This window comes from Bison bison, unplaced genomic scaffold (assembly GCF_000754665.1).
Source record: "Bison bison bison isolate TAMUID 2011002044 unplaced genomic scaffold, Bison_UMD1.0 scf7180017864108, whole genome shotgun sequence".
Taxonomy (NCBI): domain Eukaryota; kingdom Metazoa; phylum Chordata; class Mammalia; order Artiodactyla; family Bovidae; genus Bison; species Bison bison.
Window position 1 is genome coordinate 1,251,868 of NW_011494680.1, and position 20,528 is coordinate 1,272,395.

The following is a 20,528-nucleotide window of genomic DNA, read 5'->3' on the forward strand; positions in this document are numbered from 1 at the left end:
AATAAGTTGGCTTCAGACTCTTTTAGTCAAAGTGCCAGGGGACTGAAGAAAAGAAACTGATTATTTCTAAATCTGGTTTAAGTAAACCATCAACAGCCTGTAGACAAATATCAAATAACTGGGGAAGTCAGAAGAGAAGTTAATTTGCTTTCATCCACTAGGCTAAGTTCTCCAGAACATCTGAAACACCAAACTGACACCAAGAGCACAAATGGGTTTTGTTACTGTTTTATGGAAATTGAATTACAAAGAACCGTTTATGATTAAATCATTTAAAAAAAAACTGGCTAGCCTGGAAACCTAGCCACTGAATGTTCTATGGGAAACTGTATTCCATGAGTCGATTCAGAAATCCAAACACTGGGAATGTGTCTTGTCTCTTTCAAGCTCCAACAGCTAACAGAGACTCCCTTCTGATCCTCTGAGGCAGATTCAGGAAGTCTCTTTCACTCTTAGGGCCTGTGGCCATTCAGATATGAGATGTCAGATGGGGACAGTCAGGATATAATAACTATATACCACCTTTCACTTTTTGGGGGGAGGAAAGGCCAAAACATATTCCTATTTATAATAACACATCCTTATTTATAAACTCATTTTATCCACAATTGCCCAGTGAAGTATGTAGGGCAAATATTGTGATAACTCCCATTTTAGAAACGAGGAAGCTGAAGCACAGAAGTTTCCGTGACTTGTCCAAGGTCACAGCCTGGCAGAACAAGGATGAGAAGTCAGATCTTTACTTCCCAGCCCAACATTCTTATCAACGAAATGCCAACTGCTGAGAAAGGGGGAGAAAGTAGTACAGGTGCCTGTGCTGTACTGAGACTTGACTTTTAGACTAATTTCATCTGGCTTTGTGAATTTTCATTAATTTCCTTCTTTGGTGTTGCCTGATGAGTTAGTCACTAAAACCATCAGATCAGAAAGTATAAATTGTCTCATATTATTTCCTCATTGTTTCCAATCGATGTTCAACTTTAAGTGTTTCATAATAAAGTGACTCAGAGACTATGCAAGCCCAATCTGCATTAGTCACTTGTTGAACTGTTACATGAGATTTCTGCAGAAATAAGCATTTACCAAAAAGATGACTAAATTAAGGACAAAAAGTGAATGTAAAACTTACACATTTTTTCCTTCCAGTTTAAGCTGTGGCATGAGAAAATAAATGTGAGGAAACAAAGCACAAGCCACCTATAAATGGCAATACATTTATTCTGAGTTTAGGGGGTTTAGAAGAGTGTACCAATTTAAACAGCATGTAGCAGACATTTTCATGATGAGAAAAGAAGTTAAAAGTTAACAGGCCAGAGTGCTGAGCCCTCGCCTTTATACAGCACTTTTACCTCTCAAGTGCTTTCGCACAGGTTATCTCATTTCTTAATCAAGAAATCGCTCTGTGAGAGGTAGCAGCAGATATTACGGAGTTCATTTTGCAAACCTGCTTAAGGTCAACACAACTTTTCAGTAGATAGGTATAGACAAAAACACAATAATTAACCCGAACAGTAACACCAAACAATTTACTACTGCAATGGGGACACAGTTCACAAAGGCAAAACATGTTAATTCCATATTTTGGCTGAGCAATACCATTCCTATTATAGACAATATCGCATGACATTCTAACTTCACCTATATTATTTATGGGTGCTTTAAGTAATACGGTAAGAACTTATTCCAAGAAAAAAATTGAGGCTTTTTTCTGTTTTTGCTGAAGCATTTTAAGACACAGTGTAACCACACCTCATGAGCCATATTTATTTTCTGATTTTGTAAGAGGGATGCTCTGAATACACCCAGGATTTAGTTCATTTAGGGCTCCGATTTAGTACTTCATGTGGCTTTACTGGCTTCTGTGTCATGGTGGAGGCTAAAATAATCCTCAGGGTGACAGAGAGTAACCTGATGGGTGGAGTGGGTTTGCTGCTTGGTAGCAGTGAGATTCCAAGAATCACAAATAAATGAGGCAACTGAAAGGCACTTGAAGCATGTGAGACCCTTGGGTGTCTGTCAAGGGGAAAGTTAAAAGCAAGCAAGTCAAGGCATCTGGAAATCAATTGTGTGATGCAATCATATTAAATTTATTCTCGGTTTTGCTTCCAATTTTAAGTAACAATGACTTGGTCTTTTTGGGGGGTCAGGGGAGGTGGTGGAGCTCCTTTGCACAACATGAAGGATCCTAGTTCCCGGACAAGGGATGGAAACCTCACCCCCTACAGTGGATCTGCAGTGGGAATGTGGTGACAACAACTGTACCACCAGGAAAGTCTCCCCCCACCCCCCCAATTTATTTTGGCACCTGGACAGGGACTTGAACTCTGGGCCTTCATATTAAAAGTCTGATGCTCTGCCAGTTGAGCTACCTGGGCATGGTCCTTATAAAGATCGTTTTCAATTAGAAGATAATTAAATTTTTTTTTAAGATCAAATAAAGAAGAGAAGAAATAATTAAACTGGTGTATTTACTCTAGCCTATGAGAAGTGTGCATAAAGATTTTCACTATTTTTAAAGAATCTTATAATATGTGACACTAATTTTCCTTTAAAAAAAAAAGCCTCAAAAGAAATAAAAATCAAAAAGCTCAAGTGATTAAAATATCAGGCTGGTCATGATACAAAAGAATGAAAGTCACTATTGCTAGAAGCTTGATGCTTTAAGAGAGAAACAGTAAAAAGAAATTCTCACTGTTTTCTCAATGACAATTCACCAGGCACTGGTTCACTGCAGGATCAAAGAGCTCTCCTCACCAGCACAACTGCTAACTCCCATGCATTTACATTCTCTCCACTTATGGACTTTCTTTCTTTCATCTGTCAACAATTTATATAGACTGCATATTTGAAATAGAGCTGATAACCCATACATAATGATACTTCAGAGGAATAAAGCCAACACATTTTTCTCTCCCAACGATTTGTTCAAATGGGCACTAATTAACAAACACTACTTAATGGTGGAAATGTAACTGAAGAAATATTTATCTCTGTGCACATGGGTATATAATTATGCTGTTTATTGAACTATCTTGCTTACATGGTTAAGTAATTTTTGTTTACTTTAGGAAACATCAAACGTTAATCCTGAATTACCAAAGTTTTTACTTAGCTGTCTGGTCCTTGCTATAGCATCTTCATACTATATAGGGCTTCCCAGGGCGGGCACAGTGGTAAAGAATCCGCCTGCCAAGCAGGAGACACAGGTTTGATCTCTGGGTTGGGAAGATCCCCTGGAGAAGGAAATGGCAACCCACTCCAGTATTCTTGTTTGGGAATTCCATGGACAGAGAAGCCTGGCAGCCTGAAGTTCATGGGGTCACAAAGAGGCATGACTGAGCACAGAACACACAGCTGGTCCTTATACCTAGTAGGGCCCCCTCTGCCATTAACTAGCATATGTTAAGGGGCACAATCTCTTCTTCACTGCTGCAGACAAAAGTAGACTTACTGACCAAGGGACTTCACATCCAATTGGCCAAATGCCATGCTTCTCACTGGCCTGGTCTCCCAGATTCCACCCCATCCTTTCCGCTTACAACACTATGAGCACCAGGTTCCCCCCAACATTCTCACCGCCCCCATTACCAGAAAACTCCTCCTAAGGAAAGAGGGCCTTCCTTCAACGTCTCAAGGACATAATCAACTCTGGCCTTTCCCAATGGTTTCCTGCTGCCTACTCTGCTCTCTAAATGTTAACTCAAATTTCCTCTTCAGATACTGTTTAAACTTGATCAAAAGAAATGACTTCTCCTTTACAGAACTCTCTGAGCAACTTTATAAATGAGCCTTGACAGAACTGTTTTCGCTGCTTTCACGCTATCACTTTTCATTGTTTCCAGAACTCTCTGACCTGTATTTGATCACCCTCACTTAAAAAGAGATTGAGGCTTAAAGGGTAGAAAAGCCAGAATTTAAGCAAAGGCTCTTTTCCCTTACTCTGAATTTCTTAAGCATGTTTATTTTATCTGTGTCAAACTATTTCATTGTTAATATTATTTTGTAGCCTACTTTATATACACATGTCAAGAGGCTTTTATATCTTCATTAAACTAAGCATTCTATTGGCACTAACTGAACAACTTAATTATGAGATTAATAAACAAGCAGCTGTTTCAACTCCACACTTGGCAAATGCATTCATTTTATAGTGAGTCTTAGCATTTGGTGATCAATTCCGTGGCTCAGTCTATTCTCCCATCTCTCTTCCACAGTGAGCCCATGCTCACAAGCACCAAATAGTGGGGAAAGGCCAACATCTCAAGATCTGTAATACTTACCAAGTATGGTGAAAAGTCTGATGTGGAAGAAGGCTCAAGTGATTATCTAAAATAAGGGTTTGATGCTAAATATGGACCATGCCCAATGTCATACATGAGCAAGAGCTTGCTGTATTAAAGAATATTCACATCATTTAAAGAATTCAGGTGATTAGCTGTCAGCATTGCCCAGTACCACCAAGGCCAAGGTGTTCAATAAGCACTGAGAGCTGTGCTGAACCAAGTTTTCAGAGTCTATGTGCTTTTCCTGTCCACACCACTGCTGTGTCCTTTCTGCCTATATTATCCCTTCCTCTCTTCCTTTCCTTCCCCCCACTTTTCTGAATCAATACCCCACACATGGGGTCTTATTTGCTTCAAAGAGAGGCTCTGATGGCCAAGCAACCATTGCGTGTTTTTAAAAAGAGCTGTTCCTTCCTCTTTTCACTGCTGGAATAATGCAGATTCTTTTCAGAGGTCTGGCCCGTTCCTGATTTTATGCACAGAAACATCCTGTAGGTCCACTGCAGGTAGGGAGTTTGAGTACTTCCTAGATCCCTGGATGCCATGAAATCTATACCCACATTGCTGGATCCATCATCTCTCAGCCTCCTCTGTAAGGAACGGGGATTGAGACAATAGAAGCATTTTCCAAAGTGGGTTCTGTAAAGTATCAGTTCTTCCCCAAAGAGATTTTCAAACAAGTTTAGGAAATAACTAAATACTCTCCTTGGGAGAATCACAATGCACAAAAGCATCTTAAAGGCTTTGGAGTCTTGAAGGAAATTCTTTTAATCAAGCATTCCCCAAACTTATTTGACCACAAAATCCTTTTTTTCCTATTATACTTATTCACATCCTGATTAATTAGCATTATGGAATGAACTTAAAATGTGCACGAGAGGCATGTTAAGGCCCAGTAGAGTGTAACTGTTTTAGAACTCTGAATAAAATCCAGCATTTGATACCTACAAAACACAAAGATTTCTATAAACCACCCATGATAACCAGTCTTAATACAACACAGACCAGAAATTTCACCAATTAGCAGCTACATTACTTGGGAATCTAAGAGTTTTATATCTCGATTCCTTTCTATAAAGGCAACTCAATTAGTGAAATACTATACCCAGATCTACTCCTTCTGTGTATTAGACACAATGCTAAAGACAACCTTAATTTAGGAAGAACTGCAGAGGGAGTTCTACAGCAATGGAATAGAAATTAATTACCAGTAATCACAGAAAGAGACACATTCTGGGGCCAAAAGGCTGAACAGTGAATATATACATCAACTTTTTTTTTTTGGTGGCTGTGCTGGGTCTTCGTTGTCGCACAGGGGCTTTCTCTAGTTGCAGTGAGCAGGGACAACTCTCTAGTTGTGGTGTGCAGTGAGTGACTTCTCTTGTTGCAGAGCATGGGCTCTACAGCACATGGTTATCAGTAGCTGAGGCTCCCAGGCTCTAGAGCAGAGGCTCAACAGTTGTGGTGCTTGGGCTTAGCTGCTCCACGGCACGTGGGATCTTCCCAGACCAGGGATTGAACCTGTGTCTCCTGCTTTGGCAGGCGGATTCTTCAACACTGAGCCAAGAGGGAAGCCCTCTACATCAACCTTTCTCCCCTGGTTAATTACCACATCTGGGCAATATCCCTCGAGATAAAAGGAGCATTTGTTAACATGGACGGAAAGGCACCACACGCTGTTCTGGAGGGCTAGTGGAGGGTTTCACAGTACTTTCCCACCTGGTTCTAGGAGCTCTTCACTAATTCCATTGTCATCCCTTACCTGACAAGAGTCATTTCTCCCATGCTCGGGAATCTTCTGTCCCCAGTGTCACAATCCCGCCTTCTATCCTTGTCAATGAGTCACAGTGCAAGGTGCGCTACTACATCCAGTCACCACATGGTCATAGCCAATAAATCACATCCTCTGCCCTGGAAGTTTCTTCAGATACTATAAATCATTAGCTTTCTCTGTGAGAAAGGCTCCCCAAATCTGGTATAACTAAAAAAGTAACTCCCAACTTACAAGATACCCCATAAGATTTCATGTTAAAGGAGAAGACGTTAAAGTAATTTTAAAATAAGATCTATAAAAGGCAAAGTTTACCAGGTGATGAAGGGTGAAGGGTGAGGAGGCAGTGGGAAGTGATATGTCAAAAACATTCTAAACTAGTTGCATAATGTCAAGGCTGAGGTAAGCTATACCTTTGACCCACCTTATTCTTTTATTATATCTAAGATTGTGTTGGTTTCAACAACTTACACGAGGTATATTTCCACTCTTCTAACTCTCAACATACTAGCTTTCAAAGGCAGATAAAATGTTCGTGTTAGCTTATCAAGTAAAAAAGCCACAGTGCACAGGGCATATCCATGAACAGATTTATAAGGAACAACCCAAGTAAGCTGATCCAGCAACTAACTACCCCTCTAGTTAGAAGAAAAATAGCCTCCTCCTTTATACTTGGTAGGAACTGTTATAAAAAACTAATTTTAAAAACTGCAAGAAATACGTGGTAGCATCTTTAAGATGCAGGTAGCACAAAAGAGAGCAGCTGGGGAAGGTGAAGAAAATACAAATGCTCTGGGTTTTCCATAAGGTAAGATGTTCAAGCAGCACATACTGAAAGAACCATACATGAGTAAAATCTGACATTTCCTTTAAGATATGAAGTTTGTTACAGTAAAACCACACAATTAACTATCATGATAAAAAAAAATGCAAAGTATAACGTGAATCTCAAGCTTTAGTTATTTTTACTAAACTCTAGGGTTAGATTGCTCATCAAAAAAGCACAGAAAATGAATATTTCACCACTGACTGTTAATAATATCAGTAACTAATAGGAACCTCTTGGGCCATTTGTTATTTAGCTTGGCGGGGGTGAGGGGCATCCTTTTTCACTGTGAGAATTAAGGTTATAAAAAAGTTACAAAGACCACCCCCATGATAGCAGCTGGACTCTTTATCATCTCTTATTTGAAAAAAAACATACCTGAGAATCAATCTGAGGACTCTCTGGATCAAGCTGTTACCCACCTTCTGGACTCGAAGCCCACAAGACGGACTCCAGGTTTAGTTTAAAACCATCACACAAATCCAGAACCAGAAGGACACAGTACACAGTATCACTACTGCTTATCTGACAGATGGAATAAGGCCTCCTGATCATGCAATCAGCTTCCCTGATAGCTCAGTTGGTAAAGAAACCACCTGCAATGCAGGAGACCCTGGTTCGATTCCTGGGTCAGGAAGATTCCCCTGGAGAAGGGATAGGCTACCCAGTCCAGTACTCTTGGGCTTCCCTTGTCACTCAATTGGTAAAAAACCCGCTTACAATGCGGGAGACCTGGGATCGATTCCTGGGTTGGGAAGAGCCCCTGGAGAAGAAAAAGGCTACAAACTCCAGTATTTTGGCCTGAAGAATTCCATGGACTGTATAGTCCTTGAGATAGCAAAGAGTCAGACATGACTGAGCGACTTTCACTTTCACTTTTCGATACATGGTAAGAGTCTCACTTCAAGAGGGATAATCCAGGTGACCAGTAAAATGGCTTGAGAAGCAGAGTATCAGTAATGAAATTATTCTTATTAATAAATCAACTACTGCATTAACTGGCTTTACTAATAAGTGCAGTTCCTGGCTCATGGCAGGCACTCACATATGCAGATGAATGAACCCTTGACCAACCTTAGGTAGGTTACTCGGCTACTCTACAGACTTTAACCTTTCTGTGTATAAAAGCAGGCTTTCTCTGACAATTTTCTCAAATTAAGTCTTTGGATTGATCAAGGCACTTTGAAACTCTGACATAAAGGAGAAGGAAAAAAAAAAAAAGATGCTTCCATTTCATGCAAAAAGTCACATAGACAGGGGAAGTTATACATCATGATCCCCACGTTGAAGCTCATCAGACTTTCATCTTAGATTAAATATCACTTTATCAGGAAGAAGTCCCCTAACCACCAACCTACTGCCCAGAGGATATTATGCCCCCTGAGTTAATAACTCTCCTTAAAAACTTTATTTTCCCTTTGCAGTACACAGCACAACAATCATTAAATAATGACTGTACTGCTCTTTGTTAAATGTTTGTCTCCCTCTCTAGACTTCAGACATTCTGAAAGTGAGGTCATGTGGGCTTTGCTGATTGACCTCCAGATTCTAGCACCAAGAAATATCTGGCATATAGGTGTTTAGAAAACGTGTTCAGTGAACGTTTGAGAACAAAAAGCCAGCCAATGGTGCCCTTCAAGATACTCAAATAATAAAAGCTTAGAAATCAAGAAAGGGAACATTAGGTCATCAAAAGCTAATGTTCAGAACATCACTCTGTTCTCAACATGAAACCGAGAAAAGTTTTTCCTTAGCAGTCACAGCGATAAAAGAAGTAAATGGATCATAGTATATCTATTTGCCATTTTATAGCTTTCAAAACACTTTCATCACATGTGTGGTCTCATGACTGAAAATCTCCATACAGTTCCTACTGAATTGTTTGTGATTTAACATGTTTCAAAGAGCTGTGACAGGTATATAACCCATTTACCCTGAAGGCTTTTATAAATGACTTACAGCCTGTCTGTGAATTTTGTTTTTTTTAGTGTTCACTGCATAATATTCCCTCTACAAAACAGCTGGGACAACGTCTTTACTTCTTTTCTTTTTTTAAGTTTCAGAACACTGAAATAAATACTGATTCCAAATAAAAACTTCAAGCATTGTAGAAAATAGCAGCTCTATTTTCTCAAAGGACAAAGAAAGGCGATCTGAGTGCTTTGTTAAAAGCCAAAGGGACTTCCCAGCGATGGATGGGAAATTGAGCCACGCCTTTAAGGTTCCAAAGTACACTTAGAAAACATTTTCAGAGGTTTATAACCTGCAGAATTCTGTGAAGATGAGAGCAGATGAGAGATCTTCATTTAAATAAGAAACTCCAAAGCTCTTTGATGATTAAAAAAAATTTTTTAAACAGAAAAGACCAGAGAGTAGACCAGAATCTTGGCAAAGGATATAGGAATGGCAGTACTGCAATTCCTAAAAGTCTATGACAGAGAAGTGAAACAGGACTCATAGGGGTTCCTATTATCTGTATTCTTTCTTAATTGTTGTTGTTGCTTAGTCGCTAAGTTGTATCCAACTCTTCTGTGACCCAGTATCCCACCAGGCTTCTCTGTCCATGGAATTCTCCAGACAAGAATACCGCAGTGGGTTGCCATTTCCTTCTCCAGGGGATCTTCCCGACCCAGGGATCAAACTTGCATCTCCTAAATTGGCAAGTGGATTCTTTACCACTGAGCTACCAGGGAAGTCCATTCTTTCTTAATAATTTGATTTAAAACAATATCTTTGTTTTAGAGATCATAAACACCTCATATTGTAACTCAATCAGCTAAAATATAATCCTATATGATTCTTGGATTCCAAAGGAGGACAGGTTAAAGCCAATAAAAGTTTTAATTCAAAGCCCTGAAATAAAGTGAGCAAAGGACTTGTTTTTAAGAAAGATCCTGTTCCACCTTTCTCAGGAGTGTGTTTGGAAATCCACGTTTGTAATAACACAATATCTTTACCTCTATCAAATTTTATGAATGTCAAAGTGTTTGATACACAGTATCTAATCTGATTAACACAATAATCTTATGAAACAGGCAGGCTAAGACTTTTATAGATGAAGACCATGAGGTTCCAAGAGGTTAAGTTTCTTGACCCATGATCATAACTTGGAAAGTGGGAGCTCCAGAGTTGTAACAGTTTCTGATCCCTAGACCCTTTCTCTCCAGTACTCTTGCCTGGAAAATCCTATGGACGGAGGACCCTGGTGGGCTGCAGTCCATGGGGTCGCTGAGAGTCTGATATGACTGAGCGACTTCACTTTCACTTTTCACTTTCATGCGCTGGAGAAGGAAATGGCAACCCACTCACTCCAGTGTTCTTGCCTGGAGAATCCCAGGGACGGGGGAGCCTGGTGGGCTGCCATCTACGGGGTCGCACAGAGTCAGACACGACTGAAGCGACTTAGCAGCAGCAGACCCTTTCTATTCCTAAAGAACTATACCATTCTGACCCCTTTCAAGCTGCTGTTCATTCTTTATCCCTCACCAAAACAAGAAATAAAATGGCAGTAAGACAGTACTCCATACTGTGTAAAGAGTGAATAGTATATAAAGAGGATAAAATATTTCCCTCAAAATAATGGTCATATCCCCACTATGTCTCTATATGGTTTTAGGTCTTAGAAATCTTACAAAACTATGATTTGCTATTCTTGGTCTCATATCAAGCTTATACAGTGAGCACAACTTTGCATAAGAAAAAACTGCAACTAAACATGCTTTCTCCTCTTATGAAAGATCAGGGACCTTCCTGACAAGTATTAGAATCACTGAATCCAAGTTGCTCCATAGTGCAGGGTGAGGTTAGGGCTGAAAAGCTGGATAAAACTCCAAGCACCATCTTTCTTGTTTAGTAGGGTGGGGGTAATGGAATGAAGTCTCAAGATGAAAGAAATGCTGTTAACTCCTGAGGGGAGAGTTGCTTTTCCTTTTTTTCCCTTTATGAGTGACTCAGTTTTTTGGAAGTAGGAAAGTCCAATTCTTTCTATAAAAATATCATGTGTATCTGTGAATCCTAAGGTTCAACAGGAAAAAAATCCACATTAAGTTCTTCAACTTTCAAAATCTGTTTTCTTATCTATAATGTACACTGTGCTGTTTCCTTTGCAAAACATCAAGGTTAAAGCAGAAAAGCCTATCAAATAACCTCCATAGAATGTAAGGGTCAATGCTGGTCCAGCCCATATCATAGGTCTAACTCTGATCTTTGGTAGCAAATATACTTTATTCTTGGGCTTCCCTGGTGACTCAGTCAGTGAAGAATTCGCCTGCAATGCAGGAGACCTAGTTTCGATCCCTGGGTTGGGAAGCTCCCTGCAGAAGGGAACAGCTGCCCATTCTAGTATCTGGCCTGGAGAATTCCACGGACAGAGGAGCCTGGCGGGCTACAGTCCATGGAGTCACAAAGAGTCGGACATGACTGAGCGACTGTCACTTCACTTCACACTTTATTCTATAAAAACAGCCTTGTTCTTCTAAGGCAGTGACTGTCAACCTTGGATACATAATAGAATGGGTTTTAAAAATACAGGTGCCCCAATCCTGCTCCAGACAGACTGGTGAAATCAGAGTCTCTTTAGTGTAGGGTAGGGACTGACTGGCTGGTTCTAGAGGTCAGCTGGAGTTGAAAATCATTGCTATTAGTTTCAAAGACCAGACACGATACCATTTTCATATCTTCCTATGGAAGAAATATTCACAGGCCAAAGACAGTCATGATGGTTAGAAACACCAGAACTGAATGAGCATATTACTTGGATATAAGCAGACATTCTTAAGATAGTCACAAATGCTACACTTAGTAAATATTAACCATCAAAAGAAAAAAAGGAGAAAACAAAATTTTAAAGACGAAAAAACTCAGAAAACAGCATATAATCAGAAACATAACTATGTAATACTCACTTAAATATGGCTTAAGCATTAGATCATATTCAAAAATTTCTCTTCCACTGAATAGCAGCTAATCTTGTAAAATATTTGAGTTTTAGAATTTTCCCATAGATATAAGTAAGAAAAAGCAAATAAAGAAACCAGAAGTACAAGACATCCTATTACACAGGTATATGAAATCAGTTCAAAGGGGAGTTTCCACTGCTCAGAGGACAAAGCACTTCTCAGAAACATTACTGCAATCATATTGCTCATTTCTTACTCAACACAGTACTGCTGAAAAGGATGTTGCTATGTTCCCACCTTAACTGCTTTATGTGTTGTTCCTGTGATAGCCGGAGCCAACAAAGTTTGGCTTCTGGAAAAAACGAAATGCCAAGCTGCTTTATTTTTAAACTTTCTCTAAAACTCTTCCCTATTATCTGATTCTATGAATTTTGCAATAGCTACATATTAGTTACAGCTGGAGAATGAGTAACCAAACCCGGTCTAAATTGTATGCTTAAACAAATGTAACAATAAAAACAAGTTCTATGCAGTTTTTAGTTTTTTATAAAAAACTACTCACATTCATAGGGGGCTTAGACTAATAAAATCTGAGACCAAAAAATGCAAGGAAATCTAAACTGTAATATCCTAATTAAATCTAGGTGACCTATTTAGGAAAATAATTAAGATTCCTATTCTATGAACTTCCTGATTAAGAAGAGATTAATAGTTACCACAGAAAGGATAAGAAACTATTAAAGGTTAGAGAAGAATTTTGATTTTGTGTTTCTATTTCTAAGTCAGTCACTTGTAACCAAATATAACCAGGTGAGTGGTGTAAACTTACATGGTTTATTGTAGATTGCACAGCCTTTAAATAATGGTTTAGTTCCCGATCCATCATTGCAAATTCAACCATTGCCTTATCCATACTGTATTCACTACTCACTTCAGCTGAAAAATAAAAGGGAAACAAATTATTGTTTTTCACTTAAAATGCCATAGCTGGGAAAAGCTACACCAACATAATTATTAGTCAATGATCTATGTAAATGATTTTGCAAAAGTATTACATGTTTTAAAATGTCTTCAATGTACACCTGGTTCATTCTAAATTTGAAGAAGATGGCCAACAGAAAAAGGCTCAAAGGTGGAAATGTAGACTCAGACACACGAGTCTCAGCTATGCCACCTGCCTGGACAGTCTGAAATCAACCACTACACTTTTCTCAGCCTCAGTTCCATCATCCATTAAAGCAGTGCAGTTATATGTCTGCACATGAACCCCACAGTATCATTAAAGATCAAATAAGGAAGATTTTTCACTTCTGGTAATGGTAGACTGGGTTATGCAGACCAATCCTCCTACTGAAGACAACTAAAATCATAGGGTAAAACAGAAAAAAAAGAGATCTCCTTAAAAACAAAAGTCACAAGATAGTAAGAAATACCAGGGCCAAATCAGAAGCAGAACGCAGGATCCAAAGTTACATACATTCCCCTAGTAACTTGAGGGTCCCCACTTCTCAGAATAAAGATGAACTAGAGTAATAAGCCCACTCTGCTCCTCCAGGCTGTAGGGAGGTGGGCCTTGGCCACTGAGCAGAAAAGAGGGCAGAGAGAAAGAAAGAACAAATGTGTTTCTGAAAAACTGCAACAAGCCACAGGGGAAACAGATCCCCAAACGTTTCAGGTGTCGGTCAGAGCAGGAAACAACCGTCCTGACTGTATTTAAAAATTAAAAACCCTCAGGGAACAAGAGGGTTACAAAAAGTGACTAGTAGACTAGAAAAGTGAGATAATATTAAAAGCGCTTAAAAGAAACATTTTCCCCAAGCTCTAGACACACAATTTAACAGATCAGGAGAAGATAGAGAACACAGATTAATAAAAAACGTTAGCATTTAAAAACCTGAAGTGAAGTGAAGTGACGTTGCTCAGTTGTGTCTGACTCTTTGCGACCCCATGGACTGTAGCCTACTACGCTCCTCTGTCCGTGGGATTTTCCAGGCAAGAGTACTGGAGTGGGTTGCCATTTCCAAAACTGGTGTCCTTAAATCACATTTGGAGATGCACACAAAGACTCTTCATTCAAATACCCTAACTCAGACGAATGTCAGTATTCCTTGTCTCCCCTGAAGAACAATACAACTGTCTAGCTCAAAGTTATAAAATAATGTAAAACCCACTTACATTTGGCTTTTAAGAAATTATTTCCTAGACTTCTAAATTATGCTTTAGTTTTACAGTAGTCAATAATAAACACATTCCTTAAAATATCTCCTGGGCTAACATGTTTTTAGTAGAGTATCTCTTGGCTTGTAACACCCAGACTTCACAAAATATATACATACCTCTACATAAGTTTTTTGTTTTTCTTTTTGAGGAGTGGGAAGGAGCAGGGTTTACATAATAAAAAAATTGTATTTACATTCACAAAATTAAATACAAATTTTAAACAAAATGGTATAAGAGAAAGGTCTCAAGTCATATACCAAATAAAATAGTAAGACTATTCAAAAATGTCCAAACATCAATGAAAGAGACATGTTGCTTAGCTGTTGCTGGTACCAACGTGTCTCTATTGCCATAATATAGCAACTGTTTGTTAAAAATCATATTAACTGCTTGATGATAAGAAAGAGAATTTTAAACAATCTATATCCTAATGATGATGGGTTGTGACTTACTAAGTATTTTACTGTATATATTTACATCTCAGCAAATTGGTTAGGAGTTTGGAATTGACCTATAATTTAGGTTTTTTTAGTTTTTAAATTTTTTTTTTAGTTTTTTCTCATTTAAAATAATGAAAAATATAAAAAAAGAAAATCTTTTTAAAAAGGGAGAAGTAGGCCCCTGGTTTCACACAAGTTTTATCTAATTAAAGGAAATAATGGTGCAGGTTTTTTTGTTTGTTTTCTTAAAGAAATCAGTGTATTTTATGTGTAATGGATTCTTATTTTGGGACCACTGAAAAAAGTGGGTAAAGCTGGTAACCTGAGCAAAGACTAACAGCATAAACTGCTTTCTAAAAAAATTCAATAATTAATGGAAACTTCAACCTAAGTAGAAACTTTCTAAAGGATGTATCAGGGGCAAATATAAGAAATAAAAATCTATCAGGGGCTTAAAGCAGCAGGAATTGACATAACGTTGGCAACCTTCCTCTGGAATTGAGTTAATTTTTGAAAGCACTTAGAAATGTGCTTTTGACATTCAAGTTTGCAAAGTAAGCAGGATGATGCTCTTATCATCAAGGGCCCATGGATAATAGTAAGACTTGAATTAGATAACAATTTAAAATATAAGGTGAAGGAGACCTTCCCTGCAAAGGCGAACCTAAGCAATGATGGCTAGGCCAGGATTTGATGGCATGAAGCCTAGGGGAAGCATCTAAGGAGGCCAACTGGGCACACACAGCCTCCACTAAGGCGCAAGAATGCTGGGACAAGCTAAAGAACCTAAGTGATGAATAGTGCAGCCCAAGGCAACAAAGAGAAAGCACGGGGAGAGAGGAGGAAACTACTCCTGAAAAGAACTGAGAGCCACACCACAGCTGGAAGTGATGCTCAGTCAGATAACCTCAGCCCCAAGTCAATGTTTTGACCTGCTGGAGAAAAGGGCTTGGAGAGACCAGAGACAGTAGATAAGAACTAGAAGAGACTCCCACAACGGCATCTGGAGGGGAGGCCATGAGAAACATCCATATCAGGCAGCTGTTAACCACCATTTCCCTCATTATTACGATAATAACCTCTTTTTTATTTGTGTTCAGGCTTCAGAAATACCAGGCAAAGAAAGGTATACGGAATGTGTCTTGTTCTACAAGGAACTGGGGTGGGGAAAGAGCATAGTGTTTTATGTAAAAGGCTAAATAAAGTCCGGAAGAACTCAGGAGGAAAAGAGGGATAAGCACATGACAGGGAGTGGGCTGTTGACCAAAAAGTGGCTGGGGAATGGAGAGGGGCAGAGGGGCTGAGTAGCTAGAGGTCCCTTGATCCTTTACTCCACGGTATATAATTCCGCTATCCAAATTCTCCCACTCTTACAGGGACAGCCCTTCGTAAAAACCCACACCAACCAAATCCAAACCACCCTTCAAGGGCTGAGCTCAAGCCCTGCCAACTTTTAAACTCTACCAGCCTAGAAGGATCTTGTTTAATTTATCTTAACGACTGTATTTATCTATACTTGACACTTTGGCACTTTGAACCAAAAGCAATCTTGTTTTCCTATATCAAATTGTCTCATTTTTCCAAACAGATTTTAATCCATTTGAGGGTACGAACAATGCCTTAGTGTTCTTGGGAACCAACAAAGAAATATAACAATATTCTTATACAACCATCATATATAAATTTGAAAATTAAACTTTTGCCAAACTAAAAATTGTCCTGACCTGATATTCAATTGAATTCAAATGTAAAAATACGTAATAAATGTATTTGCCTATTCTATTTTCATTGTGATTTTTCCATAGGAAAAAGGCTGGCCCCAAAGCAGGGTGGGGAGCAGGGGCATTACAAAAATGATGTTAAAATTCACTGAATGACATAGCTCGGAGAGGAAAATATTACTGTACCACACCTCTGCAAGCCTGGAAAGTAACTGCAATGATAAAAATATATGTAATAATAATAGCTGTAGCTAATAATTAGTAAGCACTTATATTATGAGCCAAGATGCACTCAGCACACTGTGTTTATATTAAACCTCACAGCAACATTAAGAGAAAGGTAGTTTTATCTCTACTTTATATGAGAAAACTGGAGCACCATGCAGTTGAAGTAATAACTCACTCAAGGACACATGGTGGTGAGCGGCAGTCAGGCCTCGGCACGCAGGCCTTCCAGCTGCAACGTATGTACACTAGCCTCCCTGTGCTAAAAGATGCTTCAACACGAGAAGGACCAAGCGCCTCTAACCTCTCCATGAATATCTAGGGAACAAATCCTGGGGGCGGGTGACTGGAGAAAAAGTCATGGCCTCCAGCTAGCTTCATCTCAGCTCTGGGTGGCCTGTTCCAAGGAGGACACTGGCCAAGGTCATTCAAATGTGACTGGGCCTGGTGGGGAAAAGCTTTCCCAAATTCCTTGGAAGAGGAAATCAGTAACAAAGAGAAAATGATCTTCCCCTTACGAAGTTTTAACACTGGTGAAGAGTGATCTTTCCCATCAGCAAGGCTAATTGGAGAGGCTTTATAAAAGCAACCAAGTCACCCCTGAATGCTCAGAGAGTAAGTCAGCTCTTCCAGCAGCTGCTAAGTCCACCAGAACCAAGCCAAGAGCACCAGCGACAACAGAGCAGGAAGCAGCAGCCACGCCAGGACAGCAGCAGAGAACTGTTTCAGGGGAGGGAAGAGCCTGGGAAGGCTTCACATGCAGACATACTTCTGAGTGGAGCCCACGGTCAAAACTATTTCTACTCCAAGCCTTTGACGGGGATTCCCTGGTGGCTCAGACAGTAAAGTGTCTGACTGCAATGTCGATCCCTGGGTTGGGAAGATCCCCTACAGAAGGAAATTGCAACCCATTCCAGTACTCTTGCCACTGTCCTCTTTAGCCAAGCAGGGGTCTGGGAGTCTAGGATTTCTTAGATGTGCCACTGAAAGAGCATCAATGTATTAAAATCAACTCTTGCTTGTGTTAATCAAGTGAACCTAAGCAATACACTTGAACATTCATTTACAAGTTAATAAATAGGTGGGGAGGTCTCCTGGAGACTTGGTGAGTCCCGTGTAACACGTCTGGCACACCAACTAAGAAGCTGCTCCAAGAAATTACTTCAAGAACTGGCTGAAATATGTCCCCCTAACCCTGCCCCTGCAAATTAAGTCCAGAGGGCACAGATAATTATAACTGTTCCTGTAAGTACGCCAGTACAGTGGCTGGCCTCCTGCAAATCCGCCTTGTTCATACCCAGTGATCCAGCTTAGCATCCCAAACACTATGGACTGCTAATAAGTACTATGAACTGCTAATAGAACTCGAAGAACTGACCAAGTATTTGTAGACCAGGAAGGACCATAGAATGAAGCCCATTCTTTAAAGACAGCTTCTGTTTCATTTTCCTGTTCATTGGCAAACCCTAGAAAAATAGTGACAATTGCTGAAGGAGGGCTTCTTTTTAGGCTGAAGTGCTCTGGTATTTATCTAATGTTTATCTGAATGGAGGCAGGTGCCCTGTATATGATTCCCCTAAAGTCACACAAACCTGTAATTATGCAATCTCGGCAGCTGCGCTAATCATTAGACACGTCACCTGTTACCCAATGTCAGAATGCACTAACAGCAATATTATAACCATACTATTCTCTCTTGAAGTGTTGGATAAGACACTGAAGTTACATGTTACATAAAGTACATTAAGCAGAAATGGGTGATGTAGTATTGCAATCAAATTCAACTTAAAATTCATGAAATTTCAATGAGAAGAAGATGATGACCAAGACAGCAACCAAGTATGAAAGCAAAATAATGTATGAAAACTAGCAATCAATGAGGGTTGTCTCAAAAGTGAAAGACTGGGGCAAAATGAGGGAGAAGAGAGAGGTGTCAGGGAGGACAGGAAGGGAGGAGACGGACTGGCTATTTTTACAGATGTCAGCAGACTCAGGTGAGACAAATTCCAGGTCCTCTGTAGCTAAACGATGTAGGTTGCAAGCCTTTAACAATATGGTAATGCTTGATGTGGCACAATACGGACTCATGAGAGTTTATCCAGGGTGAGTTCCAGGATTGTCTGGTGTCTATTCCCACCTTATTCCTCCATATAATACCACTTTCTTAGCCACTGGTGAAAAAACAGGGATAGAGAAGATTCTCTCTCTTGGCTTCCCCAAGTCCAGATGGGCATGGTCAACAGACCGGTCAAGCTTTCCTTCTACACCAGCAACCAGTTCAGCAAGAATGGAAGGTGAAGTGATGCCACTAAGAGATGCAGCTTCGTGATCAATTACTCTAAACAATGCCCCTCCCAAGCCACAGCCGTCCTCAGCAGCAGCCTAAGGAACGCACTGGAGAGAAGTTAACTTCTCTTCCCAGAGGCCTAGCCCCAAGGTTTGGGAAGCACAGCTGGAAAAAGTCTGATAGCACACAGCACCCAGAGTCAAATAAGTTTCCTCATTATCCTTCAAGTCTTCAGTAGAAGTGCCTTCAGTGAAACAGACACGAAAAAGCGACTCCTGCCCTCCTCCCTCCCCTAGCACATCCATCCCAGCTCATCTCTAGGCCACCTCCCCACACCACCAGATATCTCTTCTATGATTCCAGCCCCAGGGTCCTCTTCCAGAATCCTCCCTAGTCTCCAGAACAGGACCAAATGCTTAATGCCTTCTTGATCCATAAGACCCCTTTACCTTTACAACAGGGACACATGTGTGTGGGGGGCGCGGGTGTTTTTGGGAGGCACACCCTCAAGACAAATTTCACCTACTTATCCCTTCCAACGTTCTGCCCATGATTCAACAGCACTTTTGCCCATGCTCAAGTTGTTTGCTGAAGTTTTGTCCTAAACAAACAAATACTGCAGAATCAGGTGGTTTTCTATTCTACCAAGTCATGTATAGGCATGTCTGAATAGCAACAAGACCAATTATACAGAGTTGAATAAAATTCAACGCCATGCATTTTATTAGTAAAATACCAAGACAAAGCAGCCATTCAGTGTTTTACGGGGGTTGCTGACTCCAGTTCAACATGAAGCACACACTCAGAACGATCTGATCAACATTCAGTGCCATAAAGTACATGCGTCCATTTGGCGAGGAGGAAGGAAGGAAAGGAGGCAGAGAATAGCCTGGTTTCTGTTTTAAATTTCCTAGAACAGGTGGCACATACAGTAGGGAGATTTTACTTTCTGAAACAGGAAATAGGGAATAAATATTTCCTAATCTCTTCAAATTAAAATTGATTCTTCCATTATTTTGTAAGCAAGAAATATCTTCTTTTTGAATAAACTCAAATAAACGACAGTATAAACCAGACTGCCTCTTCCTCCCTCTGTGGGAAAAAAAAAAAAAGCCCCTTCCTCTTTTAAAATACAGCTTCAACTATCTCCAGCAACATAGTAATATATGACACACACACCTACCTCTATGAGTGGGTGTGTGTGTGTGTTTTTCCTGGCAGCCTAGTATTAAGCAATCATTATATATTCATCAAAAGTCGAATTTAATGACTTACTCACTGCTTGAGCAATATTTAATAGAAACCTGGTTACTTCTCACTGCACTGTACTTTATTCACCATTATTCCTCCTCACAGACATTCCCGTGGTAAAATTAAAACGGAATGCACATTACATAACTGCTTCCCACCAGAAATTATAGTGAAGAGTATAACAGTATATGACACCAACTGGTAAGCAACTGCTTCTTTCACAAGCTTAGGAAATACTGGGGAAATCTTTGTGAAATACTGACCTCTACAATCATCTATACCCATCTATACAATTTTCTTATCATAGTAATACAGAAGAGGGAAGCTGTATAATACAGTAACTCAAAGAGACAGTTCTGGAGCCACTTGACATTCAAATCCAGGTTATGTTGCTTGCTAGCTGTGTAGTCTTTGGCACGTAACGCTGAGTCTCAGTTTCCTCTTCTGTCTAATGGGTACAATAATAGCACATAACTCATAAAGCTAATGTGAGGACTACGTGGGAAAATGTAGCTAAACTGATCAGCACAGGGCCTGGCCCACAGTATGCACTCACAAAATATTATCTATCATTATAATAATTACAGAATGGGCAACTATACTACA

General features: G+C 39.8%; 1 protein-coding gene across 2 annotated transcripts in view; it reads right to left on the reverse strand.

The window, feature by feature from the left end:
- The window catches only part of NSMCE2 (non-SMC element 2, MMS21 homolog (S. cerevisiae)), a 238,495-nt gene that overhangs the window by 178,655 nt on the left and 39,312 nt on the right, over positions 1-20,528 (reverse strand). For both annotated transcript variants that reach the window (XM_010838890.1, XM_010838889.1), the window contains one exon: positions 12,608-12,714. In XM_010838890.1, the coding sequence (XP_010837192.1) occupies positions 12,608-12,714 (107 nt within the window). The remainder of the gene's footprint in view (positions 1-12,607; positions 12,715-20,528) is intronic.